This window comes from Mercenaria mercenaria, chromosome 2, assembly GCF_021730395.1.
Source record: "Mercenaria mercenaria strain notata chromosome 2, MADL_Memer_1, whole genome shotgun sequence".
NCBI classification, from domain to species: domain Eukaryota; kingdom Metazoa; phylum Mollusca; class Bivalvia; order Venerida; family Veneridae; genus Mercenaria; species Mercenaria mercenaria.
In genome coordinates this window covers 110915984-110938892 of record NC_069362.1, presented here as the reverse complement: position 1 = coordinate 110938892, position 22909 = coordinate 110915984, and the positions used below count along the sequence as shown (strand labels likewise).

Sequence of the window (22909 nt, the reverse complement as noted above, 5' to 3'; positions counted from 1 at the left end):
CAAGAAAATGATGCTTTTGACATAGTGAAGTTGAATAAATATCTAATAATAATTTATGTAGTGTAACGGTAAGTCAAAATTACACTATTCAATGTGCTGTAAATCTACCGAGCAGGTGGACCGTGGCTCCAGGTTACTTAAATGAATTTAGTAGTCGTGAACCTAGTTCGTTTACCTTTGGACAAACTTAGTGGTCTTAAACCAACCAACCTAATTAATATCCCAGCCTCGTTTTGATGTGATGGCGTCCCTTGCAAAACAAAGAAGTTTTAACCAAGGATTTTAGCTTTTTGTCGTATCACTGAGTATTTTTTTTCCTTATCCTGTTTGTTTCTTTATCGTCACTGTTAATTAGGTGAAATGTTTGCAAGGTTTTAACCATCATTAATGAGCCTGTAAACTGATTTTCCGACTGTCGTTTATCTCCGTTGCGTAATTTCGCCACCATGCCTTGCAATGTTTTGATTATTGGGCACTCTTTTACCAGACGCTTTGCGTAATTCTATATAGCAATGACATATTAAAATAAAATGACATTCACCTTCCAAGTCTACAGAGTGACAGCATTGACAATATCTTTCATTTCTAGGTATTCTATTTCTGGAATATCTTCCTGTTTGATTTCTAAGAGCGTGTAACAACACCACTGGGTCAAAAGCAGGGTCACAAAGATCATTGCTGCCAGTATCTATCAACGAGATTTAAATAGACAATTCATTAATAAAATGCTTTGTGTACCAAACAGATCTAGGGCGCTGAGGTTTGGTAATGGTAGCACCACCTTCGCCATGCCAAAACACTTGCACTCTGTCCGGGCCTAAATTTAAATTGGACACACCTTTGTCAAAACACGATGACCGTTAGCGTCTGGTAAAAGAGTGCCCAACAATAAAAACATTGCAAGGCATGGTGGCGAAATTACGTAACGGAGATAGACGACAGTCGGAAAATCAGTTTACAGGCTCATTATTGATGGTAAAAACCTTGCAAACTTTTCACCGAATTAACAGTGACGATAAAGAAACAAACAGGATAAGGAAAAAAAAGGTGTGTCCAATTTAAATTTAGACCCGGACAGAGTGCTTTGGCATGGCGAAGGTGGTGCTACCATTACCAAACCTCACCAACCTAAATCTGTTTGGTACACAGAGTATTTAATTAATGAATTGTCTATTTAAATCACGTTGATAGATATTGGCAGCAATGATCTTTGTGACCCTGCTCTTCACCCAGTGATGTTGGTGGGATACATTATCGCATACGCAGAAAAAGCTTTAAGCAATGGCTGCAAGGTTGTTCTTGTGTCTGAGATAATGCCTCGACAAGCTGCCTAGTGCTATAATGAAAGGGTTGCGTACACTCATAATTTACTCCAAGAATACTGTATGTCAACTCAATCCGTTATCTTCTGGGCACATACATGCTTTTCATATGACGTCACAACATCCGGGTACTTTTCACACCGCCGCCATTTTGTTTGGCAAAATACCACTTACGCTTGACCTATTTCGGGTGACAAATAATCTATTTTTAGTCAAATATGGTTGTGTCTTGTTGGGTCAAAGGTTGCAGCAATCGAGCAGACAATTCAGTGAGGCGAGGTTTCGTTTCATTTCCTGCTGTCAGAGAGAATGAAGGCAAGTTTACGAAGAAATTAAGTGAAGATCGACGCCGACAGTGGCTGGCAAATGTAAACAGGAAGGATACGCCGTCAAAATACTCAAAAATATGCTCTGACCATTTTGTACACGGTAACTATTTATAAATTGAATTGATCTGAGCTATTTTTAGTTTTTTTAATACATGTATCCCAGATATTAATATGCGACGACTTGCTATGAAATTCGTTTACACAGTAAGTTGACATGTAAATATATGTATGCAGCGGGATGCAGCAGTGCCGTTTTAAGTTTTGTGTGTTTGTGTTTTTATCATACGAGCTTTAAACAAAGGAAATGTCCTCTGAACTGTTATTGTATTTATATTTTCAGGCAAACCATCAAGTATGTATGACAGATCGAATCCTGATTGGGCTCCAACGCTTCTTCTTGGAGAAAATCTCTCACCAAGAAAATCCATGAAGAAAGAAAAAAAGATAGAAACAGATAAAAAAGGTAATTTTACGTTTTATCTACTTTGGCTTTGTGTAACAATGAATAGTCAGAAATCAACCCAGGGCTTTCATTTTTCATGTCATCATGAAAGCATCTCAGCCAAGTACAACAATACATTCACATCTAAACCAGGATGAATATCAAAGTCTTTCTAGTCAGAATGTGACCGGACTAAACACTACTTGTTAGACTTATATAAATGCTCATAGAGAGCATATTCGTGTGAGCAGATTCAGTCAGAAAAGTCCAAATTGCATTGCGCAAATTGTCAAAGCTTTACAAGATGGATATACTTTGCTTTCAAATACAATTGCTTCCTTTTAATTTCAGGTTTGTCAGAGCTCAGGAGAGACAGAAAATAAAAGAGAAACACCATGCTGCCAGAGCACTGCTGGATCTGTATGAGGAAGTTCCGATACCCGAGTTCACCGCAACACCACTTGTTGAGAATATAAAAACCTGTTCTTTTGTGTACAGTGGACAAACAGAAAAACTTGAGCAAAGACCAGTTCCTATAAATCCAGTAACAAAAAGTCAGGTGGACAGTTATATTCAGCGACTCTTAACAGAAAACATGTTGCTGAAGTCTCAGATTAGTGGTTTAATGTTAAACCAGGATTCGTTCAAGGGAAATGACGATAAAGTCAAATACTACACAGGACTGCCAGGACTGCCAGACTATTTGACATTGTTGACTATTTTCAATTTTGTAAGAGAATTCCTTCCTAAACAGAGACTGTCAGATCTTGGTGCTTTTGAACGCGTTGTGATGACTTTAATGAGACTTAAGTTTAACTTGTCTGTGCAAGATCTAGCCTATAGGTATCAGACATCAACTTCCACAGTTTCAAGGATTTTCATTACTGTTGTTCATGTGATGTATGTTAGACTTAAACATTTGATTTACTGGCCGCAGCGCGAGGAGTTGCGACGGACTATGCCGTTAGAATTCAGACAGCAGTTCGCGCAGAAGACTGCAGTGGTTATAGATTGTTTCGAAGTTTTTATTCAAAGACCTAAGAACCTTCTTGCCCGAGCACAAACATGGTCTTCTTATAAGCACCATAACACTGTTAAATTTTTAATAGGCATTACTCCACAAGGTTCAATTTCATTTCTGTCCCGGGCTTGGGGTGGTAGAGTAAGTGATAAGTATATAACAGAGCATTGTGGGATACTGGAAAAGCTCCTTCCTGGCGATCTGGTTCTAGCCGACCGTGGATTCGACATTGCGGATAGCGTAGGGATGTATTGTGCACAAGTAAATATTCCGAGTTTCACTAAAGGACGGTCACAACTTTCACCAACAGATATCGAAACGACACGCAAAATTGCTCATGTTAGAATACAGGTGGAACGCGTGATAGGTTAGTGCGAAATAAATACACCATTCTTCAAGACAAACTTCCAATAGACTTCTTGAAGAGTGAGACTGGTGAACTTCCAGTCATTGACAAAATTGCATCTGTCTGTTGTGCTCTTGCAAATTTTAATGAATCTGTAGTAGGATTTAACTGATGAATTTTAGATAAAGGAAATCGGATAATTAATTTGGAGTCATTTTATTATAAAGGCAATGCATATTCACTGTGCATGTGTAAATGAAACATTAAAAAGCTTGCCTGTAAATGAACATCAGAATTGTTGTTGAAGTCTATATTATTTTATTAATTATACATTAAAGCATTAAAGAAGCTTGCCCGCAGATGAAAATAAAAATTGTTTTCGAGTCCATAACAATCTTTTATTGCTTATATATTAAAGAAGCTTGCCCGCAGATGAACATCAAATTGTTAAGTCCAGGACGTGTTTTAATTGATTATATATTAAAGAAGCTTGCCGGCAGATGAACATCAAAATTGTTGTAAAGTCCAAAACATATTAGGTTTTGATTATATATTAAAGAACCTTGCCTGCAGATGAACATCAAATTTGTTGTTGAGTCTATTACAGATTTTTATTGATTATATAATAAAGAACCTTGCCTGCAGATGAACATCAAATTTGTTGTTGGAGTCTGGTATATTTTTTTTTTACTTTATACTAAAAACACGTGCCAGCAGATGTACATCATAGTTGTTGTTAACTCCATTTGAATATTTTCTAACGATTATATATTAAAGGAGCTTGCCCGCAGATAAACATCATTGCGAAGTCCATAAAAAAATTCTTTATTGGTTTATCATTAAAGGCGCTTACCTGTAGCTGAACATAGTAGTTGAATGATTTTGTTGATGAAACATTAATTAAAGAGCTTGGCTGCAGATTAACATCATAGTTGATAAATTTGGATAAGAGCGTTTTTAATTGGATATTATATATACATGTATATAGTTACCACATGCTATGTGTATGCTTTCAATTGTTATTAAACTGATTCATTACACTTTTGTGTTTTATTGTCAGAACATGGCTCCAGTCCATACAAAAATTCATTTCACATGTACCAAAGTGTATGTATCACTTGCTCACAGTTGGATCAGTAAACTTAAACTTCTGCATTTGCTTTACAATTTAATTCTGATATTTGAATTGTTTCGAGCACCGAAAAAAATTAAGACTATTTTGAGACTGTGATAGGATATTTTTTACAAGTTTATAGTGAAGCAACTTTTACACAATACAAAGTTATAACAAAATGTAAACTAATGCATATTTCTACAGAACTGAACTGAACTGTGAGCAAGTCCCTGTAAAGATACTGGGAAACCTTTCAACCATTGAAGGCGACAGTCCATGTAACCTTGTTATTATACTAATCTATAGGCTTAAGTTTTAAATGACTCTTTCAAAAAGTGTGTTTCAAAACATACCATGAAAAGAAATAACTAAACATCTCTACAGATATAACATTATTATTCAATGAAAATAAACATAAAAACAGACAAAAAATGCTATTAGCAGTTTCAATATATACTGTTTTGTTTTACATGCAATAAAAAGAAATATTTTGCTCAACATGTTCAATCACTCTGCGAATGTTTTCTTTGAATCACATATCTATGAAAACCTGGTTTTACATTTACTACAGACATTTCCATATACAAGAATCACCATTTTGATTTTCTACATTCCGGACAGTAATAAGGTGCTTTTGGTTTCCTTTTCACATTTACGCACTTGAAGTGAAGGAGACCATATTTACAATTTTCACTGTCACAACTAACAACACGGTCTGACGCCTTCAAACACTTAGATCCGCAAACACACGCAAGTTCAACATTTGTACAATTGTTTCTCCCAGGTGTATACTTTGTAACCGAACCTGCGTTTGTTTCCTTGTCAGAACTATTTACTTGTGCTGACTGGTGGCTTGCATTCAGCAATTTTTTTCACGCGTAACAAGACTTCCTGTCAATTCGGGTAGAACTATCTTAACAAAGAAATGCTTCCACTTTTCCAAGATTTCATTTTCAAGATCCTCATTTGACTGAACTCTTTCAACATGCAGGTCTTTCGCTGTCCACATCACAAAGTCACAGAACTCTTTACCCGTCACAGTTAATTGTGTTTGTATCTGATATGAGTATCTGTGTCCAGTTTTCAGTTTACCATCTTTCAAGCATTCAATATTACATGCACTATGATAACTAGTCCCTCTCCACAACAACAACAGGAAGTCAGTCCATCAGAGGAAGCACCTAAAAATGGATAATCTGTGCTCAAAACAAGTCCACAAGGCAAACTGAAAAATTATCATGCTTTGTTTTCATGAATTCACTGTAGTCATGGAGAGCATCCTGCTCATTTTTGCATCCATACTCTGTCGCTTTGCTTTTGAACTTACTTTGTCCGCAAATAGCTTGCACAGTTGATAATGCTGGTTTTTCTATTAGTGTTGCACATATTGATTTCATACCTGACGCAGTGATTCTTCCCATACGCAGTCTGTGCCATTCCTTAGATTTCGACTGTTTTCGTGTCAACAGTTCAACATTTTCCGCTTGTTTCTCTGTAACTGTTATACCAGCAAATAAATCCTCACACGTTTTCCTGAGCTCGTCAGCCGGCATACTGAGGTACTTGTCATCTCTTAGCTTAATCAGAGGCTCTGGTAACTTCCCATCAGTGAGAATATCTGGCACAAATTGTTCTTGATATTTTGACGACACTGTCAGAATTGCCGCGTTTGACTTGTTGCAAAACAAACACTGTAATAAATTCTCCTGTTCAGATTCAGATGGTTCTGGCACTTTTGGTAGCTTTGTAGCTGACCGTGAATCACCCTCATCTTCACCTTCAATGGCACTGTCCAATTTCCTTTTTTTTTGTCTCTGCTGATGTAAAGTCAATGTCTGATATCATGGAATACGGTACTTTATCGATACTTCTTGGTAATAGCCAGTATGCTTTCTCTTGAGTGACTGTTTTTGAAGCGTTGATTCTAGCAGCTGCCTCTAGATAGAACAACAGCGACCCTACGTGGCTACATGCCTCTCCCAGACCTGCTATGCAATCACAATGCGCTGTATCAACGACTCCTGTTGTGTCAACAATCACCCAAGGTCTAAGAGCAGTCTCGTTCATCCTCTGGGAATGCCTTACCTGTATAAAAAGCAGCATATGTAAAATATCTATAAGCTGTACATGACACACAAACAATCCATAGTTTTAAGGACTAGTAGACTAGGATAGTTGAACTAGTTCATATATATTATCAATACAGTTACAGTTTACAGTATAAATGATTGTCGGTTGAAATCCAGGAAAGTCCAGGAGTCTATATTATATACTATACAACTATAGATCACTTGTCGAATCACGCAATGTTGCTTCAATATTATGCGTACCTCTGCAGATCTTCTGCACTGCAATGTTGTGTCAAATAAAAACAAAATACAAATAGATCACTGTACGACGTTGCCCCAGAGTGGGACCTGTACATAAATGGAAGAAGAAGAAGAAGTCAGCTGGCTTTATAATTTATAAAGTAGTCTTATTTGTTCTCCACTCAGTGACAAGGTGTTATATACTAACTGGTACCATTATGTACTGGGGTTTGTTAGAGATTATTTTAAATAAAAAATGACGCTGATAAAATTCCAAGAAATATTTATTTATACAATATTACATACCCGTGCTGTAACCAGAACTTTGTTTCCAACATTCATGCTCATGACATCTCGAACCCAGCCACAGACAAACTGGTTGTATGCTTCTAGGGATTTGTAAGCTTTCAATTCATCCATCGTATAGGCACTTTTTGTGTTGACTAAGTAATTGATAATATCTATGTAAGATACCGCTGGAAGGCATTTCACGTCACTTGTCAAGTCCCCTTTCACGAGGTCGTACGGATCTTTTCCGCCTATCAAATTACACTTTTGAGCATATCTTTCACTAGTCTGCTTATCCAAACCATCTCTATAAAGTTTCTTCACTTGTTTGACACTCATTGTGTCACAACCGCGGTAAATTATCGGTAATATTTGTAGTTTTATTTGTAAACGTTTACGATCTTTATCTTTTGTTTCGGCTTGCCAATCAAAATGGCGGCTTCCGGTAAAACGGGCACCTGCTACGGCTTGTGGGAACTATGTATTGTAGGCAAAATTTTAACAAAAGATTTCTGTCAGATTTTATTTCAGCGCAAGGCGTACATGTCGATCCGGAACGGTCTGGCTCGGTACTACAGGTCAATAAGTGGTGCTGTTCTTTATGCTGAAAACCACATCTCATCTCTACAATAATCCGACAATCACATTGCTAAACTTATTCCAGCATCGCTGTTGCTTATCACTGCTGTTTATTTTTCAGGTTGCAATAATGCTTGTTTCTTATTGAATCTAGTGATTTGTTGTTGATGCCTCAGACTTTTAATTGATCATGTGAGTATCTATTTGCTGATTGTCATGCTTAAGTTTTTTTTCAAAACATTGACATGAACATTATTACAATGAAATTAAAAACACTTTGTTCAGTTTGCCATGTCATCCGTCACTATATACCTTCTTTTCTATTTAAACTGGCTAGCTAATTTTAGCTTTTAACCGGCTGATAGTTTCTGTACGTAGAATGATACTGCAGAATATAGCATATATTTTGTTTTATGCTGGGTTGGCCTTGTGCAATGTAATCAACAGTGATATTTATTGAAATTATGCACATTGGTTTCAGCATTTTTATAATATACACAAGCTTTGTATAGCTTTTATATTTTGTTGTGACATATCATTGTTGCAATTCTATAGTACGGACTTTGACGGTACTTTGTTTCTTGCTGTTTTGGCTATATGCCATGTCCATCGACAATGCCATTTGTTGGTTGTGATGCATTGGCTGCAGCATTTTTAACTATATTCACAAGCTTTGTATAGCTTTTTGTATGTTGTGACGTATCATTGTTGCAATTCTATAGTACTGACTTTGTTGGTACTTTGCTTCATGCTATCTTTCTATAAGCTTTTGTCTATCTGCAGTAATACTTGTTACTTGTGACACAATAGTTCAGCAATAACAATTTTACATTCTGCTGTACTTGTTTCAACTATACATTTTTATTAGTTATTTTGTATTACTTCTGTGAATTGGCATAATTATTATCTGTCGTAACAGGATATGAAGTAAAATACTGTAATTTTCATACCTTAGTGCGGTGTAATGTATTAGCCCGCTATACATAGTTGGGGCTGTGTCTCTTTATATAATCGTTCACAATAGTTCATTAAACAACAATTTTGTCGCCCTACATAATATTTTCAGAATGCCCAAACAGACACCAACAACGGTTAGTAGTGGGAAGCGGAAAGCAAACAAGGCCCCTACACCGAAGCAATACTTACTGAAACTGCAATAAGCCAAGATGACAAAGAAATGGAAGAAATAAACTCTCTGTTACCGTCAAAACGGAAGAAAGACGACGGTACGAATTTATCTATAACTTCAGACACAAATCCTGATCACGCAAATGTAGAAACAAATTCTTGTTCAGACCAGGATAGTGACTCAGATCTTGACTCTGATGATTGTGTTGACGAAGATTCAGAGGTCACTGGTGCCAATACGGACAACAACGTAATGCAGGTCGATTTGTGAACGTTTTCAGGCGTTCATCATTTAGTTGATAAGAACACCAAACTGAAGATCTTCAACAAACAATTCATAGATTTAGCTTCCCTTGACTTTCGAAATCCAATGTTAATGAGACAACCACAATGCCCAAACAGACACCAACAACGGTCAGTAGTGGGAAGCGGAAAGCAAACAAGGCCCCTACACTGAAGCAATACTTACTGCGACTGCAATAAGCCAAGATGACAAAGTAATGGAAGAAATAAACTCTCTGTTACCGTCAAAACGGAAGAAAGACGACGGTACGAATTTATCTATAACTTCAGACACAAATCCTGATCACGCAAATGAAGAAACAAATTCTTGTTCAGACCAGGATAGCGACTCAGATCTTAACTCTGATGATTGTGTTGATGAAGATTCAGAGGTCACTGGTGCCAATACGGACAACAACGTAATGCAGGTCGATTTGGGAACGTTTTCAGGCGTTCATCCTTTAGTTGATAAGAACACCAAACTGAAGATCTTCAACAAACAATTCATAGATTTAGCTTCCCTTGACTTTCGAAATCCAATGTTAATGAGACAACCACAATGCCCAAACAGACACCAACAACGGTCAGTAGTGGGAAGCGGAAAGCAAACAAGGCCCCTACACTGAAGCAATACTTACTGCGACTGCAATAAGCCAAGATGACAAAGTAATGGAAGAAATAAACTCTCTGTTACCGTCAAAACTGAAGAAAGACGACGGTACGAATTTATCTATAACTTCAGACACAAATCCTGATCACGCAAATGTAGAAACAAATTCTTGTTCAGACCAGGATAGTGACTCAGATCTTGACTCTGATGATTGTGTTGACGAAGATTCAGAGGTCACTGGTGCCAATACGGACAACAACGTAATGCAGGTCGATTTGGGAACGTTTTCAGGCGTTCATCATTTATTTGATAAGAACACCAAACTGAAGATCTTCAACAAACAATTCACAGATTTAGCTTCCCTTGACTTTCGAAATCCAATGTTAATGAGACAACCACAATCCATAAAACCAATAATTCAAAAGTCACGTCCACCTATAGGGATGCTTCAAAACAAGTTTCCAATATTCTTACTTGGTTACGCGCCTTTCAGCTATACGCTGACATCTATTGCACTAAATACCCGGAGGAAAGCTCCCAAATGTTTCGTTATATGACGTTAATTCAGAACTTGGCACAACATAAAAAAAAAACAACAACAACAAAACTGGCAAACTTACGATGAAAAGTTTCGTCAGCTAAGAGCCGTATCCCCTCTACCATGGGGCTATATCCATACAGAAACGTATTTATATTGTACCATTTCCCAGCCTGTCCAGTCTAATTTTCTTGCCTCCCATACCCGCCCGCTTAGCTCAGTAGGTAGAGCGTTGGTCTACAGATCGAGGGGTTATTAGTTCGATCCTCGGGCGGGGCGTATGTTCTCCGTGACTATTTGATAAACGACATTGTGTCTGAAATCATTAGTCCTCCACCACTGATTCATGTGGTGAAGTTGGCAGTTACTTGCGGAGAACAGGTTTGTACTGGTACAGAATCCAGGAACACTGGTTAGATTAACTGCCCGCCGTTACATGACTGAAATACTGTTGAAAAACGGCGTTAAACCCAAAACAAACAAACAAAATTACAGACCAAGATTTCCAACCAGTATCATGCAGCGCAAGAAATACTGCTGGGATTATCAAAACAAGAGGGTCAAGATGGTCCTAGGTCGCTCACCTGAAAAACACACCATAACCCACCATAACAGTGTAAACATGTTTGACCTAGTGATTTTATGGAAAAAAATTCTGACCAATTATCATTAAAATTGGAGCAAAAAAGTCTTGAGTATAAATAAGTATTTTCTTTGATCTGACCTAGTGACCTAGTTTTTGACCCCAGATGACCCATATTCGTACTTTACATAGATTTCATCAAGGCTATCATTCTGATAACATTTCATGAAGATCAATTGACAAATACAGCCTCTATCGCATACACAACGTTTTTCTTTGATTTGACCTAGTGACCTAGTTTTTGAACCCAGACTACCCATATTCAAACTCGACCTAGAATTTATCAAGGCAACCATTCTGACCAAATTTTATGAAAATCTAGTGTAAAATGCAGCCCCTATTGCATACACAAGGTTTTTACTTGATTTGACCTAGTGACCTAGTTTTTAAACCCAGATAACCCATATTCGAACTTGACCTAGATTTCATCAAGACTATCATTCTGACTTAATTTCATGAAGATCAGTTGAAAAATACAGCCTCTATCGCATACACAGCGTTTTACTTTGATTTGACCTAGTGACCTATTTTTGATCCTAGATGACCCATAATCAAATTCAACGTAGATTTTGTCAAGGCAATCATTCTGACCAAATTTCATGAAGATCAATTTAAAAATACAGCCTCTAACGCATGTACAAGGTTTTTCTTTGATATGACCTAGTGATCTACCTTTTGACCCAAGATGACCCATATTCAAACTTGACCTAGGTTTCATCAAGGCAATCATTCTGATAACATTTCAGGAAGATCAATTGAAAAATACAGCCTCTATCGCATACACAACGTTTTTCTTTGATTTGACCTAGTGACCTAGTTTTTGAACCCGGACTACCCATATTCAAACTCGACCTAGAATTTATCAAGGCAACCATTCTGACCAAATTTTATGAAAATCCAGTGTAAAATGCAGCCCCTATTGCATACACAAGGTTTTTCCTTGACTTGACCTAGTGACCTAGTTTTTAAACCCAGATGATTCATATTCAAACTTGACCTAGATTTTATCAAGGCTATCATTCTGACTAAATTTCATGAAGATCAGTTGAAAAATACAGCCTCTATCGCATACACAAGGTTTTACTTTGATTTAACCTAGTGACCTACTTTTTGACCCAGATGACTCATATTCAAACTTGACCCAGATTTCATCAAGGCAATCAATCTGACCAAATTTCACGAAGATTAATTGAAAAATACAGCCTCTATCGCATACAGAAGGGTTTCCTTTGATTTGACCTAGTGACCTATTTTTGATCCCAGATGACCCATAATCAAATTCAACGTAGACTTTGTCAAGGCAATCATTCTGACCAAATTTCATGAAGATCAATTAAAAAATACAGCCTCTATCGCATGCACAAGGTTTTTCTTTGATTTGACCTAGTGACCTTAGGCTACTTTTTGACCCAAGATGACCCATATTCAAACTTGACCTAGGTTTCATCAAGGCAATCATTCTGACTTAATTTCAGGAAGATCAATTGAAAAATATAACCTCTATCGCATACACAACGTTTTTCTTTGATTTGACCTAGTGACCTAACTTTTGAGCCCAGATGATCCATATTCAAATTTGACCTAGATTTTATCAATGCAATCATTTTGACCAAATTTCATGAAGATCAATTAAAAAATACAGCCTCTATCGCTTACACAAGGTTTTGCTCTGATTTTCCTAGTGACCTACTTTTTGACTCTAGATGACCCATCTTCGAACTAGGCCTAGATTTCATCAAGATAATCATTCTGACCAAAATTCATGAAGATTATTTGAAAAATACAGCCTCTATCGCATACACATGCTAAATGTTGACAGACGCCGGACGCCGGACATCGAGTGATCAGAAAAACTCACCTGAGCATTGTTCAGGTGAGCTAAAAACCAGCACTTGTCTCAAGACCTAAGTGCACGGTCCTCCATCAATGTAGCAACTGTGAGGGTCAACACGGAGCACACCGTTGCACAAAACCTTCACGTCAATTCTTCTCGGCCCCTCAAGGCAGAACCTTTTAATCTGACGATTTTTTTACAAATTTTATAAGTTCCTTTACGTGGGCTACCCAATATTAAAACACTGTGTATTATTATGAAGTATAAGCAATAATTTATTTTGCAGGTTAAGCATAATTTCATACATAGAACACACGTATGCAACATAAAGTTAGGTAGAAAATATTAGCAGTTATTCAAAACAATAGTTACTGTATAAACTCTGTCACATTATAGTGTGTAACAACCCTACCTACTACAATAGCTATAGAATAATTCATCATCAACAGTTGTAAAATCCAAACAAAGGAAAGTCTATTATTTTGACATATTAAGGCGATAGACAGGTATGCAAAAATGTGATATAGGATAATGCGCACTGTCATACAGGGTGATATGGAAAAACATGATATAGGATGGTGTGTAAAATGTGATAAAGGTCGATGTGCAAATGATTGCAAAAAAGTGTGATGTGCAAAATGTCTACGCCTTGTGACTTATGTGCCGACAAACATATAAATGTGTACAGATATAAAAACAAAAGATTTTGCTGCATGACTTATATAGACTCACATATAAATATCTCATGTTTAAGAAACAAAGTAGAAAACGTTACCCTGCTGTGCATGTGACTGTTTATTACATCTATGGTTTTAGTATTGCATTCATTTGTCTCGAGGGCTCAAGGGTAACTGATAAGGCGGTTACACGACCCTGCCGTGGAGACGAGTAAACAGTTGTACCAGAATCGAATATTCCCATACCCGTTTGTAGCTCGGAAGCCAGTAAAGCCTGGGGATCCGGCCTCTCAACAATTTTTCAGGTACGAAAACGTTTAGTATGACACGCTGTGTGAAAAGAACAAAAATCCCATGAAAAACTCTTTTGAACAATAAATCATGAATGCTTTCATGACGACCTTTATTTTTTGGAAATGACACAACCATACAGATGATGATCTGTCATAACTTGGATATTTGTGATAACATCACAATAAAAATGGCACTAAAATAGAGCTAAGACACTGGCCTTTAGTTAGTATTATTTCATCACGGGTAGATCCATCGACCTTCCGTAAGCCAGCTGGATGGCTTCCTCAAATGATGAGTTCAAAGCCCCGAGTGAGGTCGAAACCACATCGATGAGGGGCAATTGATTTGAAGTTAACGAACTTAACCTCTCAGCCACGGAGGCCCCTTATCCACAAAGAGGAACTATAAAGGTATTTCATTTTGATCCTGTTTTATGTACAATGTAATTCGTTATAAGTCATTTACAGCATGCTAGTCATCTTACACTCCGGGGTGAAACATCGGAAACTCCTGTCCGCTATACAAAAAATATAAACGTATGTATATATTTTTTTTAATTTGATATATTTTTTTATATGTTTACTTACTAGCAAAAGAGCTTACCAAACAGTTATCATTTTGACCAATAGTATGTCTCAGTGATGATGTAATACAAACTTCATGTTGCGCTGACAGAAATTCTCATTTTTACATACAGTCCAAATCACAAGAAAAAGGTCAGCCTAGTTTTTTGGGAGGTCAGCAAATAATTATTTTTGGCCCAAAAAGCAAATATATTACAATGGCGGGTAAGCTATTTGGCTAAGTTCATTGTGTAATAGAGTGATTAAGCCTAAATGTGATTTTGTATTTATATATATTACTCTGTATTCAGTCATTTTTTAAATAACTGTATTGAAGGTAAACGCATGAGTTCGAATTTGATTTTAGCAAAAACAGGCGAAAAATTCGGTACATATACCTCGTGCGCTTTAATCCAAACATGTGCAATTATATACAGTGTTGCATATACACCTCACACGCTTTATCCAATTATCTGCTATTGTATACAGCAGTACACACACCTCACGCCTTTTATCACAATATTTGTTATTTGAAATATTATGGGGTAGCGTTACATTCCGCTATTACAATTAGCCATTGTTTGGAAGAAAACAAACAGAACAAGAGTGCCAGAATGTCACAATATACGCCTGTCACAGCAAATTTCTTTACTCTAGCTGCTGTATTGCAAATGGATTTTAATTTTGTGGTTGTTTAGCAATCATTGTAAGTCTTTTTAAGTGTTTTCCTAAGTCCACAAAAAAAATTCCTTACCAGGTAGAGAGACCTTAAAATACACCTAAAATTTGAAAGACACATCTATGTTGTACCACAGAAAAGTTGTCTTGGTTTTTCCCTATGGTCAATTATAAAAAAGTTACAATATAAGTTATTTATAGTAACAACTAAGGGAAGTTAATCTTAAATTAAAAAAGTCCAAAATACACCTCAAAATTGGATGTAGCATGCATGTTGTACTACAGAAAAGTGGTCTTGATTTTTCCCTACGACTAGTAATGAAGAAGTTACAATATAAGCTATTTATAGTAACAACAAAGGGAAGTAATTCTAAAGAAAGGAACTGCATGACACTTCCTATCATGATGGTGTATAATTGTGCCAAGTTACATCAAAATCCCTCCATGCATGAAGAAGAAATGCTTCTGACAAAGTCATTCTTGTATCTGACCTTTGGCCTCTAAGTGTGACATTGACCTTAGACCTAGGGACCTGGTCCTTGCGCATGACACTTCGTCTCATGATGGTGAACATTTGTGACAAGTTATATCAAAATCCCTCTATGCATGAAGAAAGAATGCTCAGGACAAAGTTTTCATTCTTGTATCATTTCACCTCTAAGTGTGACCTTGACCTTAGACCTAGGGACCTGGTTCTTACGCACGACACTCCGCCTTATGGTGGTGAACATTTGTGACAAGTTATGTCAAAATCCCTCTATGCATGAAGAAGAAATGCTCCGGACAAAGTTTTCATTCTTGTATCCTTTGACCTCTAAGTGTGACCTTGACCTTAGACCTAGGGACCTGGTTCTTGCGCATGACACTCCGTCTCATGATGGTGAACAACTGTGCCAAGTTGAATCAAAATCCCTCTATGCATGTAGAAGAAATGCTCCGGACAAAGTCTGTGGACGTCGCACTCCTGCCCGCCAGGGGCGTTCCCATAATACGTCCCGTTTTTCAAACGGGCGTATAAAAAGGGCATGACACTTAAATATGATATATATATATACATATCATGTTGTTTAGAGGTAATTTATAACAGACATTTATGTTTCCTCACAATGTTTTGATCGAAAGTCCCTACTTCCAAAACGTTGCCGACTTTTTCAGAAAATCTCTAAAATATTTTCCTTCTCTTTTCCCTTATATATGGAAACCATGCTAATTATTCAACTCAATATACGTGTATTTCTCGTATTATAACTCCATAATGTCTTAAATCAAAATGTCGACGTCCCATATTGCCTTAAGTTTATGGCATCGAAATTTAGTTCATTGTATATATTCTACAATATCCTTCTGAACTGGAGGAATATCCAACAAAAAATGACGGAACTAATAGCTTGAAGTGAAAGCACAATTGTAGATGTCCCCGAGGTACTCCCCTGGAATGCAAACATAAGACTTTTAACATTAGCTTGAAAACAACTGAAAATTCATAGATAAAATAGTATGGATATTTCTGTAGTTATTATTGCGTTCTTGGATTTGAACTGGGAAGTTGACTACAAGCCATGATTTTTGTGCAATTTATTTATGAATGGAAGGACGATATGTTATAATAGATATCTAAGTTTTATAATTTGTATCATTTACTAAGTTAAGTCCCTTGCTGTCAATCGTGCATGCTGGAATATTAAAATGTACTTACACATTTGTAAGGTCCACCATACTTAGTATATGAATCTTTGATGTCTGTGTTGTCACAAATGGAAACAGAATATCCTAGTTTCCTGATATCTTCCTGAAACTTGGCCCCCGCGGCAGTGCAAGTTCCCCCTGGACCCATACTGACACATTTACGCATAGCCTCAAAGGAGCTGAAAGATAGAGTTGTTCTGTAGGTGTAAAGCATATATTGCATTACAGTTGCATATTATGGTATTTGCTTTCTACCCTAAGCCCTTTCTCAATCGAGACTTTGAAGAAACTACTTGTATCTAAACCTATGCATTCAAACCCCATCCTGTTTGTTTTGTTTGTTTTGGGTTTAACGCCGTTTTTCAACAGTATTTCAGTCATGAAACGGCGGGTAGTTAACCTAACCAGTGTTCCTGGATTCTGTACCAGTACAAACCTGTTCTCCGCAAGTAACTGCCAACTTCCCCACATGAATCAGAGGTGGAGGACTAATGATTTCAGACACAATGTCTATAGTGATATAGTGATTGTACCTACATTATTGCCACTAGAGACTGTATAGTTACAGAAACACGCCTATCATATGACACTTTCTACCTGAACAAAAAATGGAAATTAAACAGGCATGGGGAATAGTTAATGTAAAAAACATAACTAGTGGAACATAAAAGAAGAGGCCAAAACTGAGCATTCACGAAATAATCAAGAATTACTATACCAGTGATTTAATATCAAATCTTAGGTAGGAAGGTTTATACATATGTTAGTTGTTAATGACATGACTTGTATCTGGAGCTTCAAAGCAGTTCTTGCCTCGCTTGTTCTAACATTAGCGGTAGTTTACGTTTTTACCAATCAAGTACAAGCCTCACTGGGTCTGTTTTACCACATTAGCGGTAGTTTACGTTTTTTACCAATGAAGTACAAGCCTCACAGGGTCTGTTTTACCACATTAGCGGTAGTTTACGTTTTTACCAATGAAGTACAAGCCTCACTGGGTCTGTTTTACCACATTAGCGGTAGTTTACGTTTTCAACAATGAAGTACAAGCCTCACTGTGTCTGTTTTACCACATTAGCGGTAGTTTACGATTTTACCAATGAAGTACAAGCCTCACTGTGTCTGTTTTACCACATTAGCGGTAGTTTACGTTTTTACCAATGAAGTACAAGCCTCACTGAGTCTGTTTTACCACACATCACTTTTATCTTCATTATTAGATGTTCTTGTTTTCACAAACTAAAGTACCAGGCCCCAATTTTATTTACGTAAGAAAAATGTCCTGTTTTCACAAACTAAAGTATCAACCATCGATTTTATTTACATAAGTAGAATGTCCTGTTTTCACAAACATCCTCAAATCAGTTGGATACTTGAAATTTATAGAATTAACATTAAGAATTCCTTCACGATTCTAAAACAATCTAGCAGTGGTACTATGAACTTGCACTAAAGCATGCAATATAGAATTTCCACTATAGAAATACACCACCGGAATGTCGGAAACATGTTTCTCACGTGAAACATGTTTGTCACGTGAAACACGTGTGTCACGTCAACGTTGAATTACATCTGTTAAAGGATTCTCTATATATTTCATGGAGAAAGTAATTAACTCAGAACCGGAAAGGAAATAGTGTCGATTTATAGGTTACGAGGAGGCGTTAACAACAACTTTTTACTGAAAATTACAACTGACCTGCACAAAACTTGCTTGTCTTTTTCCGCAGGATTGAAATTCTTTTCAATGCTTCCAGTACCACAGACATTCTTCTCTACACATCCTCCGTCAAACTGTTGCATTACCGCTATTGTAAGAATTCATTCAGCCGTCAATATCATCCAGTGTCATTTATAAATAACAGTGTAAATAAGTCTTATGTAAAGAGTCAATGTAAAATTACACCTCAGACAGTGTTATCATTCGTCGTTTATATTCATTTTAATTGCTTTGTAGTTATGGTGTAAGATGTTACACATACTAAGTAATAACGTTTTTGGCAAAAATGCGGTTGTTTGAGATAACAAAAGGTTTAAAAAACACACGAATAGCGTTATACTTATTAAATAGATGGGGCATTTAAATGACAAGTAGAAAATAGGTAAACAAAACATCTTTTTCAAACCTAAATTTAGCATATTACTTTTCAAAATTTGTTAAAAAACTATACATGATAGTGAAACAAATCAGTCATGAATAACTTTACTTACACTCAAGATTTGAGCAGGTAAACCTATAATAGACCTTCCACCTCTCCGGGTCGTACATGAAAAGATGTTCACGAAATTCATCGCGCTTGTCACAGTCACCCACTGCATCCTTTTTGCATTTCACCAAGCATTCAACACTGAAATATCAACCAGTTAACTAATTTGAGATGCTTTTAAATGTTGCCGTCTGTCGAAAGTTCAGCTGGCTCTATTGGCGAGTGTTTTAGGTTGCTGATAACGAATCACTTGTCTCTGACGGATGTGATTTCGAAACTTGGCTCTGAATGTAGAATTCTTCATATGAAGAAACCATCTAGATAGCTTACAGATGGTCGGCGGTCCATCCCAGGGGCCTGCCGGTGATAGAAACAACGTCAAGTAGGATACTTGGGGTCCTTCTCTATCATCAAAAGCAGAAAAAGTTGATATATGACCTAAACTGTGTCGACCTAATAAAAGACTATCGATCCGTTCAGTGAATTTTCGATCTGTGCATTAAACAACTTACCTCCGCCACAGCTTTTAGCTAACTATTGACAAGTAAGACACCCGGGAAACGTAAGTTATGTCGCTTCTTTGATACTTGATCCGTCATACCAAAGTACCCACTGCTTTCAATTATATTCTAGACTTTAAATTTATCCGACAGTTCATGTAAAAAAGGGAAAACTAATTCTAGTATACCTGAAGCCATTAAGCTATAGGACATTCCGTTGAGCCAATAGCTGTGTGCAAAAACATTTCTTGGCTTGCCGAAATAAATATGGCTTAAAGCCTTATAAGCAGTCTTCCGTGAGACGTAGTCGTAATGACATATTAGGCAGAAAAGTATTTCATACAGATTAGACATTAGATATACTGAAACATAAAGAGACAACCAGAAAACAATGAATATAACAACATTCATTAGATACACGCTCGCTCAAGATTGTTATCAATGTGGAGTGATACAGAGCTCTCAAACAGTTCCTATTTATAACATTGCATGAATTTCCAGTCTGCCTAGCCCATATTCATCAAGGGTTTAAGTCTGAAACTTAGACCAAAGGCTTAACTAACTTTTTCTGTTTAAAAACTTTGACTATTGAATGATTTAAAAAGTCTTTATTTATATTAATTTACAATTACTAACTTTTTGCACATCTTTTTCATGGAAGCCTCATCCTTTACTTCTGATACGAAATAGGTTTCGTCACACTTATTCCATGCCGGATCGACTGTTTCCTTGTTACACACCTTGTAAGTACCTGCGGCGTGCTCGCCAAACACCGCTTGAAATGTGAAATACAAGAGAAAAAAATTAAAGCTTATTTCAAATTGGATAATGAAGATATGGAAATGCTTTATGCGAGGTTAAATTATGCCAGACTGTTAGTTAAGACATATTGAATAGCTTTTCGGTCAATACTAGTAGTCAAAATTATTACACGACTCCTTATATAAGATATTTAAATCTATATATAGACAAAACTAGTTGATATACGTACCTAGACAACTCACCAACAAAATGTAATTCATGGCTGAAACAAAACAATGAATACAGATTGTAATGGATGTATGATTCATGAAAACTGAACAATATTAATGTAATAAGTACTTAAAAAATACGTTAAACTGGAATATCAGCAGTTCACTATACCGAAACATATAGCTAAAATCTGAAAATAATTTGGCGGAAAGTTTAGTCAGTGTGTTATACGCATAAAAGATCATGGGCAAACGTTATAAAACTGAATATTTAAGCAACCGATTTGCAAATGAGCATAATCTTGAAACTGAATAGTAAGGTGGCATTCAATGACTGGTTTCCGGTTTTCGATTGTTAAAGTTAAATTACAACTGTTATGCAAAATTTCAACGAGTCTAATGCTAAATTTAGACGATATCAAGTGTAAGTAGCTCTATTGTAGTGCTGTAAGTCTTTGTTAAAAAACTTGCGATACATACAGTGGGCTTAATGGTCTCAATCTGTTTAAGTTATAAGTACCCTAAAGCTAAATATTATCAGCTTCAAAAACAGACGAATACCAAAATACCATTGGACATAAAAAACACAGAATTTTTGGAATCATTGTAAAGAAGCCGTAAAACTTTTATGTATCATCCTGAGATATATATATATGTCACAGAATATGCAAAATATGTTATTTTATTATATTCAGTTTATAATATTTTTACAACTGTATTGTTTGTTGTCTGTGATAATTATCTTTGCTAATATTAAGTTACAGAAATCGTAATGAACTGTAATATCAAAATACTATATTTTGTTTGTATCTTATTACATGACAAATATTATCACGAATAAATAAAAAAATAATAAAAATAGATAAATCATTTCATCTTCAACCAGTACATTTTTTATGTGCTATTTCAACACTGGATACAAAACTTGGGTAGATATCTGTCTAATACATTATCATTTAAACCTTTATATAAAGATGAATTGACGAAAGCAAAAGATGATAATTAATTAAGGTTACTAGATTTACACGTCAGATTAATCTAAGATAGGTGTTTAGCTATGATAGCGAGGTAAGGCCGTGAAATAAAGGTCAGATCATACACTCCAACCCCAAACCCCCTAAGTAGGGATGGGCGACATGCCTGATATAATATGCCGATCACTTGCGTTTTGCAAACCCCTAGGCAGTGATCCCCTTTGCTGCTACGCAAGGGAGATCACTGTGTAGGAGTAAATGCGTTGTGTTGCCTAGATCCTCGTATCGCTAATTGGCTATATATATCATTATTATTTGACTGGTGCTATTAGTCACCTGTTACATAGTTTATCATCTCTGTTGTAAATAAAGAAGAATTTACATGTACCAAATATCTGCAAGACTCACGCATGCATGCACACATTTATTAAACATGTGTGTGTAACAGTCATTGGTTTTCATTTCAAAATGCTAAAATCCACGGATGTGTGTCACGTTTTAAAAAAATATTAGTTGTAGAAATTGAAAGAGTCCTAATATTGTTAACCCCCATGACCCGAATAATTCAACTTGGCTTGCATACCTGCATATGTTACGTATCCACTCATATAAACACAATGATTGTTACGACGAAAATGTATGAAGCGAATAACAAGCTATTTACCTGAATAAACTCCGTAGCTACAAGCTATTTTATAAAGATCTACACTTCGTGCAGAAAAACAAATTACGTCATGTAGTAAATTCAGGTCACCGCAGTTCAGTTAAGTCAAACAGTTATGAACAGTACATTGTAACTGTTGCTTCTCTCTACAGGCATTCGGCGCATTTGTTTGGTCAATAATGATGATATTTATTATAAAAACATTTATATACATTGTATAGTAAATGGGTGCTAGATTTATTTTTGGGTCCTTGACTGTCTATAAATGTTTTTATAACAAATAGCATCATTAGTGATCAAACAAATGCACCAAATGCCTGTGCTTCACTCAAGTAAGCTGACTGATTGCACGGAGGTCTGGCGTCAGTCTTTCAGTGCTTTTTCAAGGGCTAAACTACATTTGTTTAACATAAATCAAATAGTAGTTATTAATGTTTAAACTGACTGAGTGAAACGCATTATAAAGAAAACAACTGTTTTATCACGAACATAGGCATTCGGCACATTTGTTTAGTTAATAATGATGCTATATATAATAAATAACATCAATAAGCAGTCCAATCCAGCACCCTTTTGCTATATATTATTATTGACCAAACAAATGTGCCGAATGCCTATGATCCAAAATATCAACGACGCTCAAAGTACGAATAAAGTATCTTTCCGCTCACGCTAACTGTTAGTACTGTCATTAAATCGTTGAATAAAAAAGGTTAGTTACCACCATATGTATCCGTCTATAAATCCAATAATGTCCTATGCCGCTGTGGCAATCGATAGTTCTATGCTACTATACATTCACACGCTTCCAAGATTTGTTTTGTATTGATAATATAGGATTCGGCTGCAGGCGAGGTAAAATAAACGTATGCCACGTACAGTTAGTCATCTTGTAATAAACTTGTGTTTA

At 36.3% G+C, this 22909-nt stretch overlaps 2 protein-coding genes across 5 annotated transcripts in view; one reads left to right on the top strand and one right to left on the bottom strand.

Moving 5' to 3' along the window:
* The first annotated feature begins 1540 nt into the window (after nt 1-1540).
* LOC123562971 (uncharacterized) lies at nt 1541-3486 on the top strand. The gene is made up of 3 exons (XM_053527789.1): nt 1541-1751; nt 1992-2124; nt 2445-3486. The coding sequence occupies exons 1-3, from the start codon at nt 1541-1543 to the stop codon at nt 3484-3486; spliced, it is 1386 nt and encodes a 461-aa protein (XP_053383764.1).
* A 9548-nt stretch (nt 3487-13034) lies between these two features.
* LOC123564909 (uncharacterized) overlaps nt 13035-22909 on the bottom strand; it is a 28014-nt gene continuing 18139 nt past the window's right edge. The window contains exons 2-8 of one of the 4 annotated variants that reach the window (XM_053537545.1): nt 22721-22888; nt 20382-20414; nt 20027-20165; nt 18895-19031; nt 18383-18491; nt 16694-16862; nt 13035-16427 (exon numbers count right to left, since the gene is read on the bottom strand). In XM_053537545.1, the coding sequence (XP_053393520.1) occupies nt 16329-16427; nt 16694-16862; nt 18383-18491; nt 18895-19031; nt 20027-20165; nt 20382-20412 (684 nt within the window). In that variant the 5' untranslated portion in view covers nt 20413-20414; nt 22721-22888 and the 3' untranslated portion in view covers nt 13035-16328. Of the gene's footprint in view, nt 16428-16693; nt 16863-18382; nt 18492-18894; nt 19032-20026; nt 20166-20381; nt 20415-21918; nt 21959-22066; nt 22089-22720; nt 22889-22909 lie in introns of those variants that run through there. The other 3 variants (XM_045358833.2, XM_045358831.2, XM_053537546.1) reach the window with 3 other exon arrangements.